The 25630-nt window shown below is 38.8% G+C and overlaps 1 protein-coding gene across 2 annotated transcripts; it reads left to right on the top strand.

Annotated features, from left to right (window-relative positions):
• The first annotated feature begins 15948 nt into the window (after window positions 1-15948).
• Window positions 15949-25123, top strand: LOC135432153 (myb-like protein AA). Of its 2 annotated transcripts, XM_064687667.1 has the most exons (7): window positions 15949-16090; window positions 18010-18374; window positions 19588-19937; window positions 21038-21110; window positions 21181-22298; window positions 23219-23909; window positions 24026-25123. In XM_064687667.1, the coding sequence occupies exons 2-7, from the start codon at window positions 18236-18238 to the stop codon at window positions 24190-24192; spliced, it is 2538 nt and encodes an 845-aa protein (XP_064543737.1). In that variant the 5' UTR covers window positions 15949-16090; window positions 18010-18235; the 3' UTR covers window positions 24193-25123. The 2 variants fall into 2 exon arrangements, with proteins under 2 accessions (XP_064543737.1, XP_064543736.1); XM_064687666.1 differs by lacking the exon at window positions 15949-16090 and having other exon boundaries at window positions 17554-18374.
• Window positions 25124-25630: the final 507 nt, after the last annotated feature.

Here is a 25630-nt window from a genome sequence, read left to right as displayed (position 1 = left end):
GTACAAAAATAGTATCATATATAACTATTTAATTTTTTTATACAAGCTTAACCAATTTTCAGTTATTTTTCCAAGTGAATTCAAATAAATGCGTTGCACAAAAAATAATTAAAATTAATTGTAATTAAAATGCATGAAAAGTGAAATGTGGAGTGCGTGGCACTTTTTCTCGCAATTCATAATTTCGCATAGTTTTTCACAAAAGTTGAAAAGTGCTTGCAGCGCACATTTAACAAGTTGATGAAATGAACTTTTTCAATTAATATAATTTTGACTTGACTTGGCAACATACCAGTTTAATCCGTTATAAGCTCATTAACAGCTTGGCGGCATTCCAATTAGAATTGTGTTGTGCGCCAAGACAATGTCCTGGCCCTGTCGGGCATATTTCAATTCCAATTTAATTTGTTGCACATGTGCAGATTGTGTTATTTGTCAGCCATTCCACTTGGCCAAATTAATGCTGCAATTGCAGACGAGACTGCAAAATTGATATTCATGTATATATTTAAATATTCCACGAACTTGACGTAACCGGGCCAACTATAGGTATGTGTGTGTGTGTTTGTTTCTGTGTGTGCATACATGTCGGGCATAAGGAGCTGCCGGAGGAGTTCATATTTATAAGCGTGGGCAGGCACGCACTTAATTAGAAGCTGACTGACGAATTCCCAACACTGACTGACTGACTGATGGACCGACTAAATGTTTGCTACATTTTGGGCCAGGAATCGCTTGCAAAATAGATGAAATTGCAGTGCATAAACTTGTTGAGAGCTATGCAAGGGTTGGGCGTCTGTCTGTGCTCTGTGGGCTGCTCGCTTAGGAACGTGCCCCGTGGTTATGCGTTGATAGAGATGAGCGCGTGACAAATACTTTAAACACGAACACGAAAAACCTTTTGTTATTGGATAAGGTTTGTTCTTTACTCTCCGTTTAAATTTTGCCAATATATTTTTTATTTAATTTCAAGACTGAAAGTGTTTAATGATGAAGAAAGTTTTTGAAATCTGAGAATTTTTTAATTTTAAGGCTTATATAAAGTACTTCAAATACAAAGCCGAAATGAAAATAGTTGCTGGTTCTGTTCATGGTTGCAACTAGCTGCCAGCCTTTAGGTTCGATTCGTGAAGCTTCTTTCGAAAGTATATCGAAAGTAAAGTCAAACCAGCTTAATGTTCGCTTTGTATTAAAATATAAGTTGAAATTTCGGGCTCAAACCAGCTTCGATCAAAACCGATTTGTCGCTTGGATCTAAAAATGGATAAAGAAATAATCTTTACTTTAAAATCTTTGACACTTATATTGCTCAAAATTAATTCCAAATTGTCGCAAGTTTTTTCACGCACAAAATTTCGTGTGTTGTAAATTATCACGATAGCAAACACGACACGGTCTCATCTCAAGTGGGTAACATTGTTCACGCTCATTGTGTGTGTTTGTGTGTGTGTGTGTGGGTGTGTGTCTGTGTAATTGCTGAATGACATTGCCCTTTCCGCTTCCGTTTCCGCTTCAGCCACCTCTCGCACATTCTTTCTACGTGTTTATTTGCAAGTTGTCTTAAATTAGTGGGCGGTAAGAACCAATATACTTGCCTAAAAGCAGCTAAAAGAAAACTTTTAATTTTTCTTTTTGGCTCTGGCAAATGAAATTTATTCGGGCCCCATTAGACCTGTGCTGTGATCCTGCTGCTCATTAGATTGTTCTTCTTCTTTTTGGCATATTTCTGCACCTGCGGGGCGCGGCGTGTAGCACGCTTAATTTGTTTACACAAATCTTGCGATGTTGAAGTCCGCAGCAAGCGGCATTTGTTTGACTTTCCTTAAGAGCAAAAAAAGTAAACATAAAAAAATGGCAAAAAAAACAATTGGAAACAACTTGAACTACTCAGAAAGTTTTTTTGGTGCGTGTGTAACAATTAAACAGCCGCTAAAAAATAGTGACTAATGAGAAAAGTTTTAAGCAGCGGCATTACAAACAAAACTGCCTTTTTAAGTTCAACTTTTATTTTCCACTTTTTATATTTCATTCGCACTGTATTGAATTTTTGTGTAGGTGTGTGTGTGTGTGTGTGTGTATGTGCCTTTTAACTGTGTCCAACAATTTGCCATAACTGAAAGTGTGCTAGCCATAAAGCGTGTTGGCTTAAACATTGAAATTATTGCATAGTTTATTGCCTCGTTTATGCCCTACCTTCTTGCCCCGCCCCGCCCCGTCCCGCCTCATTTCGCTACGCCTCGCTCAGGCGGCAGTTATCAGCGAGCAGAAAATCACAAAGTTTGACACAACTTCAGCCGTAGCTGATAAGCATTGAGGGCGCTCACAATATCAAATACTTTGTCCAAGTATTTGCAATAAGAATATGGGGCAAAACTTTCCGGTGACCTTTATGCGCATTTGGGGAACTCCCGCTGGAACTTGAGCTCCAACTGGGAAATACAGCGGCACGCGTCACAGTATCTGTTTGTAAACAAAGCCGTCAAGGGATATATTCTTAGATAGGTATTAGGGCATTTTGAAATGTTTTTTATTTCTCTTCAAAAAAAAAGAAGGCTAAAGAAATTTATGTGTTATGCGTTAGCTGAGAATATTGATTTGCTATTCTAATAGAGGAAATATCTCCTCGCTAGCTACAAAAGTTTGCCTAAAAAAGCTGTTGCTTATCATATCGTACTTTTCAGCTCGTGGCTCAGCTTGAGTCGAGCATACCCAATTGTCCGAGGTGCGAGGATGTTTCTCTTTGCAATTTAAGTAAAATATTGTTTAGGAAAGCGCCTCAAAACTGTTTGACGGGCAAATAAACGCAAATTGTTGCCGCACAATGCGGCGCTCAGAAGTGACATGCAACAAATGAGCATTAGAAATGCGCATACATTCAGCGCGAAAACTTTCAAATTTCAAATTCATGTAACTGTGTGCGTGTGTGAGTATCTGTGTGTGTGTGTGTTTTGCAATTGTGGTTGAAAGTTGGCAATGCTTAGTTAGAGCCATTTGTTTGAGTTGCGGCCATAATTAAATTTGCTGTTGCTAACTTTTAAATCATTTTACAGGCCGTTAGTTCGGTGTTTTGGCCAAAGTGAAGAGAAGCCTTTAAATTGATTTTATGCCATTTTGGTTGCCATTTGCGGCTGCCGGCTGCTCGACATGTGTGCAGCCAGCGTGAGCTGAGGAAATGTGTTTGCATTGTGGCCATAATGAAATAAACTTGTCACACGTTTCATCGCAAGCCATTTGGCCATTATGCTGGCTTGTCCGGCCCCTTTCGGCGCTCCAGCTTAAATGCCGTAGTCAAATGCAATAAATGTTGCCCACAGCTGGCTGACAGGATATTTTCATTGGAAATTAAATTACGCATGAAACTTGTTTACAAATCCAAAGTTAATCCTTGCTGCCAGTCACTTAGTCAGTCAGTCAGTCAGTCTGTCAGCGAGTCAGCGGGTGGGCGTGTCCTGTTCTTTGTGCACACATTAACCTTAATTAAGTGACAAACAACAAGCGTTGGTCCCGCTGGTCCCGTTGGGCTGCTGGGCCCGTTGTCCTGTCTTGGAACCCTCTGAAGTTGGGCTCTGTCACACGGCGCCTCAGTTCATTTACAGGCAATTGAATTTTAATAGGATTTCGCTTTTGGCCCAAAAATGTCGCCTTTGGCCCAAGCCTTGCAGCTGTTACCCCGACGGCCCCCCCTCTCCCCCGCAAACCCTTGCCACCCGCTGGGCCGCTGCCATCTGCCTCGTCAGTCGATTGTGTCAAGTGTCCATTTGCATATTTGTCGTTTTCAGTTGCGCAACTTCTAGGGTCCCTTTGGCTTTTATTTTGTTCGCTCGTAATTCAATTTATTTGCAATGCTCGCGCATTTTAGTAAGAAACTGAAACGATTCCTCAGACAGTACGCCTTGTTTTTTCCTATAACTATTTTTGGAATGAAGTTCGTTGCGGTTTAGGCAGCCACAAGCCCAGTTAAAGGCCGTCTTAACGCATCATTTAAGCCGCTGACTGAAGAGTGTTGGAGGAGGGGGGGGGGGGGGGTGGAATTGTCTATGCGCTGCTCTTAATTAAAGATTAAATGTGCTAAATTGTGCGGCCTTTGGCAGCAGAAGTTGGCTTTAATGTCCCTGCTGATTGTTGTGTTTGTGGCCCGAAGCAGCTGCTCGGTCAGTGGACAGGCAAGCGTTCATCCATTTGGCCATCCATCAATCAATCAATTACGCTTAGAAGTGCGCCAGGACATAAGGGAATCGCAATAAAACGTGCCTCAAGTTCAGTTTTTGTCAGCGAATTTTAACGACCAACTTTTTGCTAACAACAATGAATTGAAATGTAACGCGCCAAGAGCTGGTCAACAGCTTCTTGCCCCCTCCTCCTTCTCCTCCTCCTCCAACATATATGTATTTTAGCCAAGTTGGAGCTTTTAGAGAGATTTTGAGTATAGAAAACTATCACAATTTCAATTGGCATATCTACTTTGCTAGCTTTGTAGCAAAAAATAAAAGTAATTGTAGAAATTATTTTAGTTTTTAGCCAGCGGCAATTTGTTGTCTGATTTTTGCGGCCATTCTATTAATTTGTGTTTTTAATCAAGCATCTTTTTTTGTTTGTTTTTTTTAGATAGATTTATAGTACACATGCTGGTCATATTTAATGGATTTTTACACAATATTTACAGTGTTTATTATTTGCTGTTTTCATTTATTTAATTCACATGCTTCTCATGTCCTGCCAATCTTTTGTCCGCCCTCACATTCGCCCGTAAATGCTGCTAAGCTGCAAAACAATTATTTAACTGAATGGTCGGACTGAAAAGTGTTTTATGCTGTCAGTCGGGCAGCATGTCCTGCGTGGGTCTGCAGAACAACAGGAATAAGGACAAACATTTTAAATGAAAATCAACACAAAATACAATAGAGTGTTTATAAGCCCGGCTGTTGATTGTCCTCTGTTGACACTGAGCAGATAAAATAACAACCGATCTTAGTGTTCAAATTAAAATAATATTTATTAAGCATACAACTTAAGATATATTTAGAATATCACTTCAGCTAATACCTATTATTTTCAAATAACTTTCTTTTGGAGAAGAACTTTCTTGATGATGTTTTGGTATCTCTCGGCCAAATAATGTCCAATTTTTGGAATTTGATACCATTTTGGACTCGTAAGGATCAGAACTATCGATTGGCATTAAAAGAATGAATACCTAAATTTTGACCCAAATCGACAAAACAAAGGACATTACATTGATCACCTTAAGGACCATTCTGATGTCCTTTGAACAACATGTTCTCCTTGTCCTGCCAACTTATAACATGTTATAGAAAGGACATAAATCCTTCATGGAGCTGAGGAAAAGAGATTCTTGTCGGGAGAGATAAATGGCTGTAGATCGGCCGTATCCTTGCCGATCATGATGTCCATTGGCCAACCGTAAGTCCTCATCCCCCCAATTCAGAATATATAATAGAAAGGACGAAAGTCCTTTAGACAGCCTAGATATGAGTAAAACTCTTTCGTAAATGAACTAAGCCATTACTCGGCCGTATCCTTGCAGATCCTGACAAGTCCTGTGTTAAATAAATCGTATGAACAAGGACCATAAACTGTCCAAGGGACAACAAATTCGTCCTTGCCGTTTCCGATATATGGCTAATTTTCTAAAAAGGACATTTTTCAATTAGCCACAACTCAGCCAAATCCTTAAGGATATCGGAAGGATATGCCTTTTTAAACTCGTGGTGAGCAGAACTATCGAATGGCATTCAAAGATTTCCAGGATTCTACAAAAAATTTAGTCGATTTTTTTCCTAGGGGTAGAGTCGCAAAATTAGCCAAAATCGAAAAATTCCGGGCTAACTTCGCCATTTGAAAGACTATCGGGATGTCCTTTGGCCAGCAGATAGCTCTCACCCTTCCATTCGAAAATTTACAACCCAAAGGACGAAAGTCCTTCAGACAAAAAAGTTTTAAGGACAATTTTATAAACTAAAAGTAGGCCATAACTCGGCTATATCCTTGCGTATCCTTGCGAGTCATATGTCAAAAAAATTGTATTAACCAGGACTACCAACTGGTCAAATTTCATTAAGATCGTCCTTGTAGTTTAGGAAATATTTAAGGATATGCGTTTTCAGCCCATTTCCGTGTGCTCCGCGACTAAAATTTGACAAGTCAAATTACAAGTCCTGGGATTCTTAGATGACCCCATATTTTTATGATGCAGATCGATGCAGGGGATCCATACGATCCTAACGCACCATGTCCTTTGAAATTCTGCAAGGACATGACCGAGTTATGTCCTTTTTTCCTTAATAAAATGTCTTTATATATTTTTTGCCTTGTTTAATTTAAATGTGTTTTTATCTTTTCAGATTGACAAATTAACGACTACAATGAGCTCTAAGGACCTTTACGAGTGACAAAGCAGATTTTTCCAGGATCGGACTTTAATTAAGCCAGATATAGTTATTTTAAGTTTAAATAAGGTAATATTATAATTTATGCTCAATTTGTATAATTTTAAAAGAAATAATTAAGATAATAACATAAACAACAAATTTGTACATTTAAACATAATAAATAAATAAATAATTTAATTGAATAAAAAAAAAACCTGTTTTTTTATTTTCAAAAATCCATTGCATACCCGTCAGGAGCGTCTGTTGGCAACCGCTGGCTGCCGAGATTTTTCTTAAAATCTGCCAAAATACCAGGCGAATAGAAATGCCCAGCAGGTAGATGCACAAAAAATTTTAATTTAACAGACCACTGTTAATTAGCAGCTGTTAATAAACAGATCACTGTTAACCAGCAGCTGCTGCTGTTACTTAACATATCACTGTTAAGAGCTGCAGCTACAAAGGGGGCGTTAGATTTGAACGAAAATTTGGCAAAAATACCAGGCGAACAGAAATGCCTAGCAGGTAGATGAACAAAAAATTTTAATTTAACAGACAACTGTTAATTAGCAGCTGTTAATAAACAGATCACTGTTAACCAGCAGCTGCTGCTGTTACTTAACATACCACTGTTAACAGCTGCAGCTACAAAGGGGGCGTTAGACTTGAACGAAAATTTGGCAAAAATACCAGGCGAACAGAAATGCCCAGTAGGCAGATGAACTAAAATTTGAATGAAAAATTGCATTGCATAGCCACAAGGTGCAGCTATGTAAAATGGGTACTGAAAGCATAAAACATACATTTTCTGGACCGTTTCCGTGCGCATTTTGCAGGGATTTGGCCCTTTAGGTTCACCAGGACTATATCAACGGTATGGTATAACCAAGGATATGCTAGTCAACTGGAAACCATCCAGGGGGCGGGTCTGTTGCTGGTGGCGGGTGGGTGTAAAAGAAAAGCATACACATTTTGGACGCTGTTTCCTCGCATTTGGCAAGAACTTTGCCCTTTCGGTTCGCTAGGACTATATCCATGATATGGAGTAACCAAGGATATATAGGTCAACTAGGTACCATGAATAGTAATCATTTGCTGATTATATTTTGTCCGTGGGCGTGGCAGAGTTAGCTGAAAAATACAAAAAGTTTTTGTAAACTAAAATACATCGGTTTAATTTTGCCAGACTTTGGAAAGACATACCTTTAAGGATTCGTGTATAAAATAACCAAGGTTATTCAGGTACCAACGTTATTGAATGTTTTCTTGCCCATTGCAGATTAAGCTGCAAAAATAAAAGTAAATTTTATTTTGTTAGCTTTCAATATCGCTTAAATTAAGTCCGAATTCGGAAGGATATACCTTTTGGCTGGCCAAAGATGGCGCACAGCAAACTGAGCGAGCAAAAATAATAAAAATAAGCCAAATAATATCAGATTTTTTAATTTTATACCTTTTTGTACTCGTAAGGATCAGTACTATCGATTGGCATCAAAAAAATAAAAATCTAAATTTTGACCAAAATCAACCAAAAAGCACGATTTTCCTCAAAATCGGGATCGGTTCGATAATCAAAACTTTATTGATGATTTTTGTTTAATATCTCGGGTAAATATCGCCTGATTTTGAAATGTTATACCTTTTTAAATTCGTACGGATCTCTACTTTCAATTGGCATTCAAACAAATCGATGGGGTGAAAAAAGTTGTTGACCAAAATATGACTCGTTTGTAAAGTCAACCTGTTTTGATGATTTTTTGGAATATCTGGGCCAAATAATGTCCGATTTTTTAATTTTATACCATTTTGTACTCGTACAGATTAGTACTATCGATTGGCATCAAAAAAAATCAAATCTAAATTTTCACCAAAATCAACCAAAAAGCATCACGATTTTCCTCAAAATCGGGATCGGTTCGAAAATCAAAACTTTATTGATGACTTTTGTTTAATATCTCGGGTAAATATCGTCTGATTTTGAAATGTTATACCTTTTTAAATTCGTACGGATCTCTACTTTCAATTGGCATTCAAACAAATAAAAAATCGATGGGGTGAAAAAAGTTGTTGACCAAAAAATGACTCGATTGTAAAGTCAACATTTTTTGGAATATCTCGGCCAAATATTGTCCGATTTTTTAATCGTACGGATCAGTACAATCGATTAGCATCAAAAAAATTAAAATCTAAACTTTGACCAAAATCAACCAAAAAGCAAGGGGTTACATCACATTTTTCCTCAAAATCGGGATCGGTTCAAAAACTAACATATACAAATGCAAAATAATATTTGGCCAGCCTTAATGATAGGTATATTCTGTTGTAAGGCAGTCGATGCTGTCTGTTCGGGGTCATATTGGCAGCTATGTAGAATAGAATGGAAAAAAAAAATTGCAACAGCCAAGCCAGCTTGTTAAGGGCCTTTTTGCGGCATTAATTCAGAGCTGTCAGAGCTATTGCAGCTGCATGGCTAAAAGCGACTTGTCACAGTTGCCGTAGTCGCCACATCATTATGCCGCCGCAGCGATACTTAAATGCAAACAGTTACAGATACAGCGAGAAATGGATGGACATACAGTGCATATGTAGTCCATGGATACATATATGTGGCGTGTGTATTGCATATATCATGGCACGGCAAAGTACTTTTCATGGCTGCGGAAAACTGCTGTTGACACAATTCCGCACTGTGATTTCTGCTGTGATATCTGGTGTTCCATTTTATTTACGCGATTGAAATTGATCGAAGTTCGTTGAGTTTTTATTTTTTTCAAGCTGTTTGCACATGGCCCAATGTCACAATTACAACTGCTGCCAGCAGCCAGCTGCCAGTTGCAAGTTGCACGTGGCAGTTTCCCCAATTGCTGCATTGTCAAAAGTTGAAACAAGCTACCAATCAGCGGCAGAGAAAGAAAGGGTGGCAAGGGTAGATGGTGGCAGCTCAGTTTGCTATTTGCACTGCGATTAATTGAATCAGCGTGTTGTTTATTAGCTGTCACGCAGATCCCTTCAGGCACAGCTCGCAGGGGACATTCAGCATGCTCGACGTGCAGCGTGTGCAATTTTATTGTACATTGAATAATTGTCATGTTTTGTTCGTAATTAATACAATTAGTGTGCATGTGCGCTAAACCACAAGCACAAGCAAAAACGCAGCCAGGCTGGGATAATATGGCGTATGCGCAATATTTCTTGTATTTATTAAATTTATATAGATTTAAATTGAAAAAGCCGCGCACTCCACACATAATTTTTAATTGATCAATTATTTAATTAGATTAAGTGGCGACTTAATTAAACATTAAACCATTTGTCGCATGCGTGCAATTAATTATTAATTAAATGCCGCACAAAGAGCCAGTAAAACGTAATAGATTCCGATTGAACTGGGCCATTTGTGTACCCTTCGACTGGTAGCCAGGACTTGGCAGCTTTGTTAATAAAATTAGAAACGTCTTTTGTATGGCCTTATCTAACTTGTGTACTTGGCCATGGCTTCGATGGCAATTCAATTGCATTTGTATCTGTGACATTAACACTGATTTATACGCCATAAAACATCGACTGGACGCGCAAAGTCTTTGGCTCTGCGGAATAAATGTTTTCTTGTGCCATAAAACAGATATGAAAAAATGTGGAGCAACAGACTGAAAAGGACGTATCCGAGTTGAATATACATTCCTCATTGTTGAGTCGCTATAGTCAGGTTTGTCTGCATGTTATATAAAAACTACTTAAGAAATGGGAAAGGGATAGCAAATAACATTTGCGAAACTATAAAGTATTTACATTATCTTAATCAGCGTAAGCAGACTTTGTAAACAGGGTATCTGCCAGTCGTGCACTCTCGACTGCAGTCGTTATATTCGTCTTCTTTTATGTTTTCGCATAAAAAAACCAAATACGAGTCGCACATTTGATTAGCCTGGTTACGAGCACCTTTTATATAGCTGTCAATAATTGTGGGTGGATATGCGGGTGGGCGGGTAGCGTGGGTGGTTGCCTTAACATTGTGCATTTTGGTTTAATTTGAATGGAAAACCCGTTAATGCAAAGTAAACACAACTGTTAAATCAAGTCGCAAACTCATTGTTGATCCAAGTTAATTGCGTACAGGTGGGACAGCCGAATGTTTGTTTATTTGTTTAATGAACCCTTTCATTAGAGAATCCGAGTACGTGCAAAGGGGCTCCCTGTGGGTCATTGTGGGTCTCTGTCTCTGTGTGTGTGTGGTTGTGTGTGTGTGCGTGCGAGTGTGTGCTGGTGTGCTTATGTGGTTTATTCCTTATTTTTTATTGTTATTATGCTGGCGACATTTTAATTGTGCTCAATGCATATTTTATAAGCCGAGCACTAAGAGTTTTAGCCTAAGCGACAGCTAAGCCAAATTGGATACTCTCTGTAACAGGGCCGTGCCTCAGCCGAGTGCCACGCCGCGTTGCGGCGGATCGTAAGAGTGTTGCAGCCGCAGGTGCGCTTAGCATGCACTTTAATAAAGTTCTCAAAGTACGCCAAGTAGCGCATTGTCTTACGTTAGCCGAATGGCGTGGGCGGTTTCTTGAGTTGCAGAGCAAATGGAAATTCTAAAGACTTAAATTGATAAAAAAAACTGTTCTCTATTCACCAAAATATTTTGAACGCAATAAATCTGCTTGAAAGCAAACTTCAGGCTGATGTCTTCAATTAATTGACGTTGTTAATACTATATCCATATTAGCTGCAATAGTTTTGCCATAAGTTATTTAAGCTTTACTCATCTAACTTGTCAATCTGATTTCTCTTTTTAATTCATTACCTAATCCAGCTTTCGTACAATCAATTAAGCCTCAAGTTGTGCGTTTTCTCTCTCGGTTTTCATACTGGCCCCTCATTAATTGTTTTATCGGTAGCATACCTTCAAAGTTTTAATTCATAGTTATCCTTTTTTCTCCCATTCTACACATCGTTTCCTTCGTTTCCATTCTTAATCCTGAAATTAGAAAAATTACAATTAAGTCGTATTATATAAGTTGAACACAACTTTAATAAATCGCAGACCTAGTCTTTGTGGTATATATGTATATATAAGCTTCTTATTTGTTGTGTTTTGCTGGAGTATTATTGTTTATTTAAAAAAAATGTATATATGTTTGTATTTCAGGGAAACAGTAATATTTCCATTCTCTTTTGTGTCTCATTCTTAAACGTTTTCTCTTACAAGCAATGTGAATTTGCTATACTTATGACTTTCTTTAGCTTTTAAACCGGACTAGATTTTGTTGCATACTTAGAAAATAAATAGGAACTTTCTTTTAATCTACAGTGAATGCTCTTGCCTCATAGCCTGGTATCTCCCATAAGCAAAAAGAAACACCTAGAAACACCTAGGATGTCCTGTAATGGTAGCTGACACTGTATTTATCATAGAGGATATTTAGATTATTCGTGTATAGAAAGTTAAATTCTTTTAAATAATACTGACTTGCTGATAGGAACAACATTCTATTTACATATAGATTTCCTTTGATTTATCAGCTTGCTGGCTGCAGATAGTTAACAAGCAGCTCTCTTGCGGCCAAGTTGGAATTGCTTGCCTTGGGCTGATATCGCTGATATGACGCTGATGCCGCTGCCGATGGAGCTGCCAATGACGTTGGCTTCTATTCAGCCACTTTACGGCGCGCTGCAAGATAATTGCCATAGAAACCGGCAACTGGCAACTGGCAACCGTCAACCGGCAACTGGCAACTGGCAACTGGGAACTGGTAAATGGCAAATGGCAGCTGGCAAGTTTTGCATTTTGTCTATAGTTGATGCTGCTGTTGTTCTCAAATTGCTTTTAGTAATCTTTCATAGTTTCTTCATCTACTGCGTTTACTTCGTTTTGCTGCACCTCTAATGGGCAGCCCTTTTTATGTTTTTAATTCCTCGGCGCGATTCTTAATTGCAGGTACTTTAGATTAGTTTTTGCCATCATTCTTCGTTTCTTCTTATTTTAAATTCCTGTTTCTTTTCTCTGGCTATTGCAATTAGAGTTTTTCTTTGTAATTGAAACGTGAAAATAATTTGATTTCAAGTTTACGTTTTTAATTTTACACAATTTGCTTTTTTTAAGCCGCCCTATTGTGGGTCATTTTATGCCGAGTGCAAGAAAACTTTTCAAAACAACAACAACAACAATAAGAATGTGCGATAAAAATGCCTTTTGTGGAAAATGAAAAGTTTTTAGAGTTCATTTTTGTGATACAACTGGGTTGCATTTTGTAGCTAGTTTTTGAGAACTTTTCGCTTAATATATAAACATCTCTGTGTGTGTGTGTGTGTGTGTGTGTGCGTTTGTAAAGTTTGTTTGTCAACTTTTCTTGGCAACTGGGCAAAAACTTTGAACATTTTTAACACTCCATTTATGGGCTTTTATCGCTCCAAGCATTATTTTTTTATTTGCTCTATGCAAACATTTAATAAATTTAAATTATTTTCAGCTGCAAATCAAGAATAAAAATTAATTGTTATTCAAAAGCAATAAAATGCAATAACAAATGGCCTCAAATTGGCAACAACTGGGAACCGGCCGAAATTACGTCTGTGGCTGGAAAATATTGAATTGCAATTTGTTCAATAAATGTGGTAAATTTTCGTTTTGCTTTTGTGGTATCTCGGTTGGATAAATATTTTGTTTAAGGCATAAAATAACCAAGCCATGTTAATTAAATTAAAAGCATCTTATGTGGTAAGCTGGCCAAAAGTAAATTGGCCTAAAATGCATATATATATTTTTGCACACACATGCGTTTGCACTACCAATAAATTCAGAATGCAAATCATTTCTTCTTGTTCTTTCTTTTGTATGGCATCCAAATCTGGTTTTAGCCCTTACAATGCCATTGACAAGTGTCTGCAGCAGCCTGCAGCAACATTTGCTCTACAATTTGCATAAAGACTAATGCTGTGGTGGTGTGGCGACGGAGGGGGGAGGCGGGGGGTAAGTAATGGGGCGGGGTAAGGGCTTTTGTATTTTATCATTTTAAATATTTACATACGGCATTTGCATTTGCAGGCCCTGAGCTTTGTTCTATGTAGTGGCTGACCTCGCCCCCAAAGGGTCTCTTACACAAAGCTGTCCTTTAGAATTTATAATTGTTGTTTAATTTGCATAAACTTAAGACACTGGCCGTGGCACGCCCTCACACCGCCCACGTCAGCACACTTGTCTTGGCTTAGGCTAAAAGGAAACACATGTTCAATTAAATGAATCATTTTTATGGCCTGCCATCCGCCTTGGCTAATTTATAAATCTTTTCGGGCTACTTAAAAATTTAAAACAATTTATATTAATATTTATGGCATAACTTTGTGACATTTTCGGAGCAAAAGGATTTTAAGGACTTAAGCGATATATAATAAATACCGAGTATTATGGCTAATAAAATCAAACAAAAGCATTTGACAGTTTTATTAAATTTCAGACCGGCCTGTGCCTGATTCTATGAATAGATTTTATTTTAAGAGGGACAACGGCACGCTGGGCCGAAGCGGCTGGGAGCGGGGCGGGAGCGGGAGCGGGAGCGAGGGTTGCTGTAAAACAATTACTTAAGTGATTTGATTTTCGAGACCTGCCCCCACGGCAAATGCCATTTCGCATTTTCATGATATTTGTCAAGTTTCTTTCAAGTCGTAACTTTAAGTGCGCAATGGCATATAAACAAGGACAAAATTGTTGATAACTGCTTTTCAAATACCCTTCCATTCTCCAGCTGCCGTGTATTTGATCTCTATACAAACTTTTAAGAGTTGTGAGCTCCCTCTTAAAGGGAAATTGCGCTGTCTGATAAAGTTGAGCTGTTATCGTATGAAGAATTCACATTAATTACTTCCTTTTATTTCAAGCTAAATTAAAGCTCAACTAAATAGGATATAGATTCTTGCTGTCGATAAATCTGTTATCGATATGTTTTAAGACAGTCCTAAAGATTCTTATTATAGGAAAACATTATAATAGTGTATTTTAAAATGCGTCTGATATGGGAATACAAAATATATTGAAACCTTTTCGAAAACTTTTTTTTTAATACTCTACAAATAGATTTAATCGAATATTTTACGGCTGTTTTACAAATTTCTTCTAATTATAATTTGTATAAAAAAGTTATTGGAACTGGCTTTAAGCTTTATTATTATTACAGGCTCGTATATAAAGGATATCTTTGCATTCATCAACTGAGTGTGTTGTCCTAGTATAAGTATATAAACATATTTCATGACATACTTTGAATACACACTGTTATTAATTGTGTGTAAATAAGCACGTAAATTGTTATTTTATAATTTTGAGAAATTTATACTTTGATATATTGTGCGAACATATTTGAATTTAGATAAATTATTAGGCCCATCAAATATGCCCGACAGCAACAACAATAACAACCAAGAGTCGATGCTGTCAAGCTGTTATGGCTCATAATTTCACATAGATGATTGTTGTTGTTGTTGGCCAAGTGAAAATATTGGTGGCAATTGACATTTTTCAGATGTCAGCCCACATTGATTTTCGTTTAGTTGGCTGACTTTGGGGCCGGAAACCAATCGATTGCGTTGCCATTCATGACATATCTATGCCATATATCATATATAGCATATCGTATATCTTCTATGACACATGTGCCAACTGTTGCGTGCACAACAGAATTTATCTTTATGCATATTGCTAATATATGTGAGAAGTGGAGTGTGACAGCGGGACACTTGAGGCATGTGAAAATGATGCGTTATGCGATTTTTATGTAAATGTAGCGCATGAAATTTATAAAAGAAATTAGCAGCTGAAAGCGTACACACATATCTGACGTAAAACAGGAGGAGTTGGCGGAACAAGCAACTGTTGACAGTTATCCTGACACAAACACGCATTGTCATGTCTAACAAGCGTCAGCCTCAGCCTCAGCCTCAGTGCGAGCCTTCACATCGCCTGTCAGTCAGCCTCAGTCAAGTTACGTATGTGTGTGTGTCTATGTGTGTCAGGACATTTACATATTTACACTTTAGCCAGCGCAGAAAATCAAAATAATAAAAAAGAATAAAGAAAAAGAAAAATGAAACCTATATGGTTGTGTGCGTAAAATTGCGCCTGTTGCAATGTTAACGTTTAATGGATGGCAACAACAACAACAACAACAACTGGCCCAAAGGCTGCCCAAATGCAATTTGCACAAAGAGGCTGCGCCGAGGAAATGGCTGCACAAAACTGAATCATTTTAATGTAATTTGCAGGCAACATACCCAAACACACACACACGCGCACACAAGTATGCAGCTAACAGTGTTTTTACAGTGAGCGCACTGTTAACAGCGGCGCTCAGTTGAGCTGTGTTTAGCGCACACAAGCTCATTCATAAAAAGCAAAAGCGTAAGGCAGAGCGCAAAAGTGAGAGAGCGTAACAGAAAGAGAGAGAGAGCCTGCAGATTGAGTTGTTGGATGCTGTCCGCTGTTGCTGCTGTTGCTGTTGCTTAAATAGGCAGTGCACAGCATCTGGCGGCATCAGTGGGCGACGCTGCGTTGAGCCTGAACGACGCGTTTAGCAAATATTACGTAGCCGCCGTGTGTGACAAGTCAGTCAATTTGTCAGACGTCAGACAGCGCGTCAGTGTCAGTCAGAGAGGCAAATAGGAATATCACAGGGCATAATTTGCATGGCCTGCATTTGATTAACAATTAATTTAATTATGTAATTATCAAAGCGTTTTAATTGAATGCAAACAAATTAAAAAACATAGTGTGTGTGCGTGTGCGTGTGACTTTGTGCATGTGTGCATATGAATTAATATTGGAATTTAATCAGTGGCTGAACATGTGCAGCGGAAGTTGTTACAAATTAAACGTAAATCAAATATTGCGCATACGCCCCAGCGGACAGACATGGATTCTGCAGTGGCACTAAAAGTTATCCAAAGCTTTGTTGTCTGTGCGTGTGTGCTGTGCTTGTGTGCCTCTGACTGTGTGTGTGTGTCTGTGCATTGTGCTAATTTCTCACACTTCAAACGTCTGGCAATGAATTTCCGTTTTCCCTCTCACGTCTGACATCGCCTCGCACTTCACGTTCCACATTCTGATTTCCTGCCTTCTTTTTTCTTTTTGCCACTTTTCGCTTTTGGCATTTCACTTCCGCATTCGCCTCGAGCGAATTGTTTAGCCCAAGTGTTTTGTTTTACTCAGTTCTATGCTCTTGCCTCCCCCCTCCCCCCACCACCTACCAGCCCATCTCTCTATCCTTTTATGCCATAAATTAAGCACTCTGACAGTGCATTTACCTTAGCATTGTTTGCCGATAAACACTTTATGCGAATTTGAGCTCTGCATTAGCGGCTCGCTGCTCTGGCAATCCTTTCAATGCTCGTTCCTTGTTCGCTTTGGCCAGCGTGTAACAGCAAGAGGGAGAGGTGATAAATATTTATTAGAGAAGAGACTTAATTTTGTTCTGCAGATAGGTTTCCTGGATGCTGTAAATATCATAGATGTGTGAACTGGTTTAAAAAGGGTTTAAGCATATGAGTACAAAATAAACATAAATTTTGGCTTTAACTGAGTAGTGAAAAGGTTGGTTGAGGGATTGAATATTATAATTATTGAAAAATATTTACAATTTGGTATTCAAGCTCGTAAGCTGCCTTTTTTTTAATGCAGGGTAACAATATAGTTTATCATGCGCTAAAGGGACTTCCCTATTCAGATACTAGTTCATCATTTTCTTCAGATGTATGATACAGAATTAATAGACAAACTAATCCATTCGGGATACTCAAGTGTTAAACAGCATAATAGTTGATCTTATATCACAATTAAAAGACAAACTAATCCATTAGGGATACTCAAGAGTTAAACAACATTATGCTTGATCAAGAGGGATGCAGGGGTATTCAAATTAAGCTTTAATAAGTTTTTAAATATTAGTATTATTTGTATTATTAATCTAAGTATTTGTACTATTGATATTTGTGCAAATATTATAATTATAATTTTCTAAATTATATTTAGAAAACTTTTATCAGAGATTTAAGGTATTTAATCTGGCTACCTCTGCAGCTCTCCCATTTTGAGAACTTATAATCCTTTTTGCAATATGTTTTCAAATTTTAATGAGCTGTTTTATTTGAACAATGTATTTATTTACGCGAGGGTAACGTAGAGAACCCATCAGCAATTTCTTTTGATTAGTTAATGGCGTTTATTTGATTTCAAATTGTTTACTACACGCGCAGCTGGGCTGGCGCTCTGTAGCCTCCGTCGGGGCTCTCGCCTGTTAGCCAACTTTTGCCTGGGTTACATAAGGCACGTAGCGCCAAAGTGAAGAAACACTTGTTGGTTAGCTGCCTGTCTGATTGGATGGGGTTGCAGCTTGTAGGGGTCGGGCTGGCACGTAGCAAGGGCAAATCAGAGTTGTGCGATTACCAACTTGGCAAATGAATTGAATATAAGCAATGGGAATGGTAATAGATGATTAAAGTAAGGGCAGACAGTTATAAATGGGCGTTGCGCAAGAGATGAATAAAAAGTGTTGCCTACTTATGAGGGCAGCCGCCTGTTTAAGTTGCACTGCGTCTGTGTGAAGTGTTTGATAAAAATAACAAGAAAAAGCCCCCGCAGCAGACAACTAACTGCAACACTTGTATAAAAATAAACTACAGCGCAAAAATAAATAAATAAAAAAGAAGTCGCAAACAAACAACGAAAAACTGTGAACTGTGTCGTTGTTTTTGTTGACGTTTATTGTGCGAAGGTTGCGTGTTTATTTTGTGAGCCAAGCGCCATAGAATGTGCCACTAAGTGCACGAAATCCGCAAACAACGGCAACGGAAACGGAAACGAGAACAGCATGCCAAGGACTATTAGCAGAGCAGGCACCAGCCGAGGCACCAGCATGACAAGCATCAATTGCTTGTGGCTCTGTTTGCTGCTCTGCCACAGCTGCAGCATTTTTGGATTACTGCGTCTCGAACAGCACCTGGCCGAGGGTGAGTCTCAGGGAGAGCCCAGTTCTTGGGCTGCCACCTAAATGTAATGCATTATACTGTCCGCTTACAGTTAACGCTGTACGAAATCATGGACGGAATTCGATTGAGAAATAGAAATTTATGACTTCAGTTAAATTGAAATATCATTGAGATTTTGAATATATTATTTCAGAACACAAACAACTCACGGAGAGTAAACCAATATGGTTGAAATGTTGTTGGCTTGTTCCGAGCAAAGAAATATTATTATTTTTAAATTTTTATAAAAAGCAAACTTGATTATAGAAAAAATTAAAATAAACCCACTAGAACTAATAAAATAAATGGCAAAAATGCTGCATATATTCATAAAAAAAGCTTAAATCTAAAGGTATCAAATGTTCAGAGGTAGATTTAAACTGTCAGATGTTTTAAAAAGGGTATGCAATTTTCTGTAATTATATGAATTTATTTTTTTCAATAACCAAAATTGAATTAAATAAACATTTTATTTTTTGCAAAAAAACAAAGTCATATTCGACGCAAATTGGAAACAAAAAGGTTTACGTTTTGTTCATGATTTTTTCTTCTGTAGCTTTTTTTAGTCCACAATTTTTAAACGAGTAGTGCATAAAATCTGTGCCAAATAAATTATGCGTATTTTATGATTGCACGCTTCAATTGTGCTTTATATTTTCCATTTGTGAGTTGCTTCGGCTCTCAAGTTTTCATTTTATGTCATTATGAGCGCAACCTTTTGCTTTAATGACAAATGCCATAAAACACACACACACACAACAACAAATCTCTTCCTGTGTCAGTGTGTGTGTGTGTGTGAATTTGTGTTTTATGCGCGGTTTTGATTTATTTGCAAGTGCTCACAAATGTTATGCTTTTCATTATTTTTTATGATAATTTATCAAATATGTGAGCAGCATAAAAAACAGAACGAAAAAAATGTGAGTAAGCAGTTGGCTGTCGGCAGTTTATGACCTTTTCGAAAGGTGGCGACAGCCTGCTGATTGCAGCTTAGCCTCAATGATGGCCCACAAAACGGTTTTAGACCAGCTAGCAAAGCTTTAAATAACCTTTAAGCAACAGCAACAACAACAACAACAACAAACATCAGAGTCGAATAGCCAATTCAACAGCGGCTTATGGCACCTTTTTACTTTCTTCTCTCTTTCTGCTTGGCTACTCCCTACTTTTCATCTGCGACCTGCCCCTACCGCAGCTTTGCCTTTCGAGTATTTAGACGAGCACGTGGATGACTTCAACTACGACCTGGACGAGGCACAATCCCGAGCCAAATACGATGCACGCCTGCTGTCCGAGCAAATGCTAAGCGACGCTGAGCTTCAGCGGAGAGCAGACATTGAATCCGGCATCATCTCCAATTCTAACACCAACAACGACAACAACAACAACAACAACGGCAACAATTTCAATAGCAACTCCAACACCGACTCGACGGCTGCCGCCGCTGGCACCAGCTCTGCGGCTGAGGCTGCGGACGACTTGGAGCCACATAGCAGGGCAGCGGCATGTTTCACAAATGGCCACAAGTACACACACGGCCAAAAGGTAAGCGCAACACGCACACACACATACACATGTATATAGAAAGCCAACCGTGTTTTATACATTTGCTACACCTGTGCCTTTCGCCATGTTATTCGCTGTTACCTGTGAGGAATATTCATATGCGGTTGCACCGTGTGCTTTAAACGGTTTTCTTGCTGTCAGCTAAAACATCAAATGACTTATTCAGACCTCGATTTTACAGTTAGGACTTTGATAAATGTTGATTTGGCTATGGAAATACAGTTAGGGGTTGGCTAAATGTCGGATAAGGATTTATAGCATATGCATATGCTAACATAAATAGGATATAGTACAGCTACAGCTTAAAATAGACGAATGTATTCACTGAAGTTCGACTGGTCTACAAAGCTAGACTATCATATAAAATCCTATATATTTTATAGAATTGCATATATTTTCTTCAAAGTGTTCTAAGCTCTCAATCTACTTAAAGGAAAATGCCATTTGTCAATAGACAAAGAGAAGGTATCTTTTGATATCAGCATCAAAGTCTGTTAACTCGTTATGTAATATATTTCAAAGCAATAATTTCAACGCACAATTAATTTTTCTTAGAATTGGTTTACGCAATAATTAAATCTGTAAAGCATGTTCAGTTTAGCGCAGAAAATTTTCCAATTAAAAAAGAGAATTATAAAATGTAATTTACTTTGCAGAAATTGTTATTCAACTGTCAGAAAATAATTGCAGAATTTAACGAATTTTCTGCTATTCGAAAAATATACATTTATTTTTATTGTAGATGTAATGTGTAGTTTTGTTGTACATATGTATATCCCAGATTCTATTTCTGAGTTGAGAGCTGAGAGGAAATTTCAATGGGTTCTAAATGCGTTTTTGATTGGAATTTTTAGGCAGCTTCTACCTTTGGCTTGAAATGCAGCTGCAGTCCACATATTTCGTTAGGGCCAAACCCAAATATTCATTTAAGAGATTTTATTCCCTGTTTGCTGACGACAAACAACGTGACATCACATACCATGTTCAATATTGTTTTCGGTTTTTAAATATATACATTTTTTTAGAGATTTGTTAAACCCTTGTTTTTGCCCATTTTTCCATGTTTTGCTTTGTGGCAGGTGCCGCGTTTGGATCCCTGCGAGGTTTGCCTTTGCATGGACGGCGAAATTTTCTGCTGGTGGGAGAAGTGCGGTTAGTTTGAATCGAGTTTTATGTGGTTTAATACACAAAATGTAGATGAAACTTTTCGCTTTCTGCGCAGATAAGGCGAATGTAAATATAGTAGCGACAGCAGCGGCAGCAGCAGATGCCGAGGCAGAGGGAGAGACAGAGGCAACGGCAACGGCAACAGCAGCTGCAGCGGATGGCGGCGGTGACTATTCGGATCCGTATCGGTACGAGACCACAACGAGAAAATCAACAAAACTGCATAAAGCGGCGAGGAAAGCTGGCAAGCGGCGCAAGCATCACAAGAATCAAAAGAATTTTAATGACTACGAAGTTTACCACAGCCGCAAGCAGGCGCCGGATTATGAAAAGCCAGACATAAAGCAACAAAAACAAAAGAGCGACAGCGTTGCCAACCACAGCAACTACAATATAATCAAGAAACACAAACATGAGCCGCAGCAAAAGTTGGCAACGGCAACGGCAACGGCAACGGCAACGGCAACGGCAACGCTCCAGCAACAGCAGCAACAGCAACAGCAGCAACATAAGAACCCCCCCCAACAGCAGCAGCAACAGCAGCAGCAGCAGCCACTCCATATGGCAGCTGCTTCTGTTAATCAAGCGGCAAAGGAAACGCATTATCAACAACAATTGCCGCCGCCTCAGCAGCAGCAGCAGCCACAGCAGCAACACCAACACCAACACCAGCAGCAGCAGCAACATTTGCACGCCCATCAGCCTCACTCGTCCAGTAAAATTTTAAATTTTCCCGAAAATTTGCCGGCCCTGCTTTATTACGACTACAAAACGGAGGAGCATGAGCATCATCAGCATCAGCATCATCAGCAGCATTTGCTGCATGAAAAGCAACGGCTGCAACAACAACAGCAGCAGCAGCAACATCAGCAACAACAGCAGCTGCGGCAGCAACAGCAGAAGATACTGCAAAAGACGAACGCAATTGTTGAACTCAGCACAGACTTGGGCACTGATAAAAACTTTGATGAGGCGGAAACAGACAGCGATATTTTGCCCGAGCCACCAACCAAGCGACCAGCAACAACATTGACAGCCACCAGCAACAACAGCAGCAGCAGCAGCATAGTCAAGGCGACAACAATGGCAGCAGCAGCAGCAACAACAATCGAAATGATGACAACGCCGCGCAGCCAACAAGCAGCAACAGCGGTTGCCATGGCAAATACAAATGTGAGTGCAAATAAAATAAAATAAAATAGAAGAAATAAGAGTTAGCTTCGGGCTGGCAGTGATTGAATACTCTGCAGACAGCTGCTTGATTAAAGATATGGCTGCCATATAACAAGATGTTGTCCAGATAGCTTTGAAAGCCAAACAAGTTGTTCAGTTAACAAGTCAATATATAATCGATAGCGATAGGAATATCGCAGCTTTATAATAACAATTATGTTATGTTTTTGCCGAAAGAAATAACTAAGTTACAATTTAATTTTATGAGTCAGCATTAAGCGAAGTATTTAATGTTATACATAGATTACGATACGGTGACTATCATACATAAATATATAGGTTCTATGCTCACATTATCTTCTCAATAGCTTCAAAGGTTTGGAATGATCACGAGGCTGGTCACCCGATCAAGAATATAACTATATATATATAAATAATATACATTTAGTAGAACTCAAACAAGTTTCCTTAAGAGCGTCACAATTAATGCAACTTGGCCCAAATACCCTCGCAAAGGGTATGAATAAAACGCCACAAGCCACATCAAATGACAGTGGCTGCAGCTGTTGAAGTCAGTGACCCGAGAGTGTGGATGGCCACGAGCTGCTGCCAAAGTGCAGCCAATTATGTTTTTAAGGATCGCACACTTTATAGACATGCGCTGCAATCTGTAGTTCGTACAGCGTTTTGCTTAAGAATATTTTATGCCTGAGCTGTTTTATTATTTATTTGAGTTTAATGTTCATGAAGATGACCCCAAAGCAAACTCAGAAGCAGAAATAAAAGTTGATGAAGAATATTTAGTAGCCATTAGGCTGGTACTGGGTCCAGGGCTTGGGTTATGCAAGGGGTAGCGATCCATTAAATTGCTTTTATATATTTCGTTTAATATAATAATCTAATTTGACTGCTGTGTATAGCTGCAACAGGATCAGGAAATTGAGGAAGCTGACGATGCATTTCATCGCTGGCTGACATCGACGGAACTGACTGTTGACAGCACAAACACGCTCGACGATAACTTGGCAGCAGCGGCGGCAGCAGCAGCAGCAGTTGCTGTTGAGCAGGAAACGCCAGCATCAACAATAATCGATGATGTTGGCATTAACAAAGGCAACAAAAACAACACCAGCAGCAGCAGCAGCAGCAGCAGCAGCAAAGACAATGGCAACAGGCACTGCAACAACATAGCTGACAATGCGGATGCTGTGTTCTTTCGTAGCTCCTACAATGATTACAGCAGCGAATTCAATGGCAGCGTAGTCAATATTGACATTACACTAACTGCTGTCGATGTGCACCCACATCAGCAACAGCAGCAGCAGCAGTTGCCCAAAGCCGATGCCAGTGCGCAAACGGATTTAATTGCAAAAGACAACCAAACGTCAGACGTGGGCGCTGCTGCTGCGAGACAACAAACAACAATGCAACCAGCAGCAGCAGCATCCACATCAGCAACGGCAACAGCAACAGCAACAACAACAACGCCGCGTGTGGCCATCAGCAGCAGCAGCAGCAGGAGCAGCAATCAGTACAGTTTGCCGCCCTACACGCTGACAACGATTATAACAACAACGCCTCTGGCAACGGGGCGTATGTGCAATGTGCTCGGTAAGTTGGCAAATACAACAACAATAACAACAACAAGAACAATAGCTGCAGCAACTGCAGCTGCAACAACAACGCACACTTTATCTCTGTCTACCCTCTATTGATTGTTGTCGCAGGCAAATTGTATAAAATTGGTGAAGTTCTGCCACAGGACACCGGCAACTGTTTGCAGTGCATTTGCACGGATGCGATGACACCTGATGAGCTGCCCAGCGTCACATGCAGTCCCCACAACTGCCCGCCGCTCGTCCTGCCCGATCTGTTCGATGCGACTGGTTACTGAGGTTACGGGTATGTGCTGTAAGTTGCAAGATCTGCCAGCAGACAGAAGTTCAATACAAACAAAAAAAAAGAGAGCAAAAAAACCAAAAAATTATCAAATACACGCATATATATATTGAACAAATTGGAGAAACAAAAACAAGGTAAAAGCAAATTAATGCACATTAATTGAATTTTAATTGGATTGGAATTAAACGTGGGCAATTGTTAAAATTTCAACTGCAGCATGCATAAACTCACTCGAAACTTATTAAACAGTTACACACATTCTCTACCAAGCACACACACACGCACACACACACGCACACACACACACACACACACACACAATTCTAACTCAGTCTCTAAACTAACTCAGCAGTAGCTATATACAATTTATGGATTTCAATGTAAAGCCCTCCCTATCATGAGTGCATTGCACACTCACTAAAACAAATACAAAAACCTATCAACATGCAACAAGAAGAAGAACAAGAACAACTACAACACACACACACACATGCATATACAGTTACTCGGTTACCTATAGCTTATATGTATATGTGTGTTAAGTGGAACAGATCAAATTGCTGAGAGCAAAGCCTAGTTTATAAGCTGAATGTTTATGCATTTTACATACGACAACAAAACGTAGTTGAGAAGCCAACAAACCTACCCACCCCCGCCCCTCCATTCAACACTTTGCCAAGTCTCTTATTCAAATGGAAATAAATGTATACACCATTAGAAATTTTAAAGAATTTATAGATGTACTTAAGGCCCATATACACACACACACTCACACTGTGCAACATTAAATACCTACGTATACACATAAATACTACATATACATACCTATATATACAAATACTAATCTATAAATATTTACATTATCATTAGTACATATATCTGATTAGTTTTTAGGTACGTGTCATACTCTGTATCCAGTTATAATGCATAATATGCTTTATTTTTAAAAACGTTAATTTCTAGAATATAAAAAAGTTTTTCTTGACCAACGTCAACATTCGAATCGGTGTAACTATCTATTTATCTATCTGTCTGTGGGTCCGTTTTTTTAACAGCAAGAGCTAGAGACTAGCGAAAACTGATCGAGAGTGCATAGATTCGATAGTTTGTTCTAAAGATGATCGATATTATGGATCTTATCGATATTTTTGGGAAACCCAGGGTATCTAATTCGTAATTAAACAGTAGATGGTAAAGGATTATAATCGATAGTGGGCACAGCAATCGGAAGTGTTCGATAGTAAAGATAATCCTATCGATATTTTTGAGCACCTCATCAAATTAATTTCATGGTTAGTTTGTATATACTTCAGAAAATCGTTATGTACATTGCCGCACTGGGTACGGGGTATATTCTAGTCGAGCACTCTCGACTTTTACACTCTTATATAATTTCATACTAATTTACGATATATTTATATACGAAAATA

Source organism: Drosophila montana, unplaced genomic scaffold (assembly GCF_035044405.1).
Source record: "Drosophila montana isolate Dmon_TW-CO22-7 unplaced genomic scaffold, ASM3504440v1 contig_3200_1, whole genome shotgun sequence".
NCBI lineage: Eukaryota > Metazoa > Arthropoda > Insecta > Diptera > Drosophilidae > Drosophila > Drosophila montana.
Note: the sequence above shows the minus strand (reverse complement) of the source record. Positions and strands in the feature narration are given on the sequence as shown.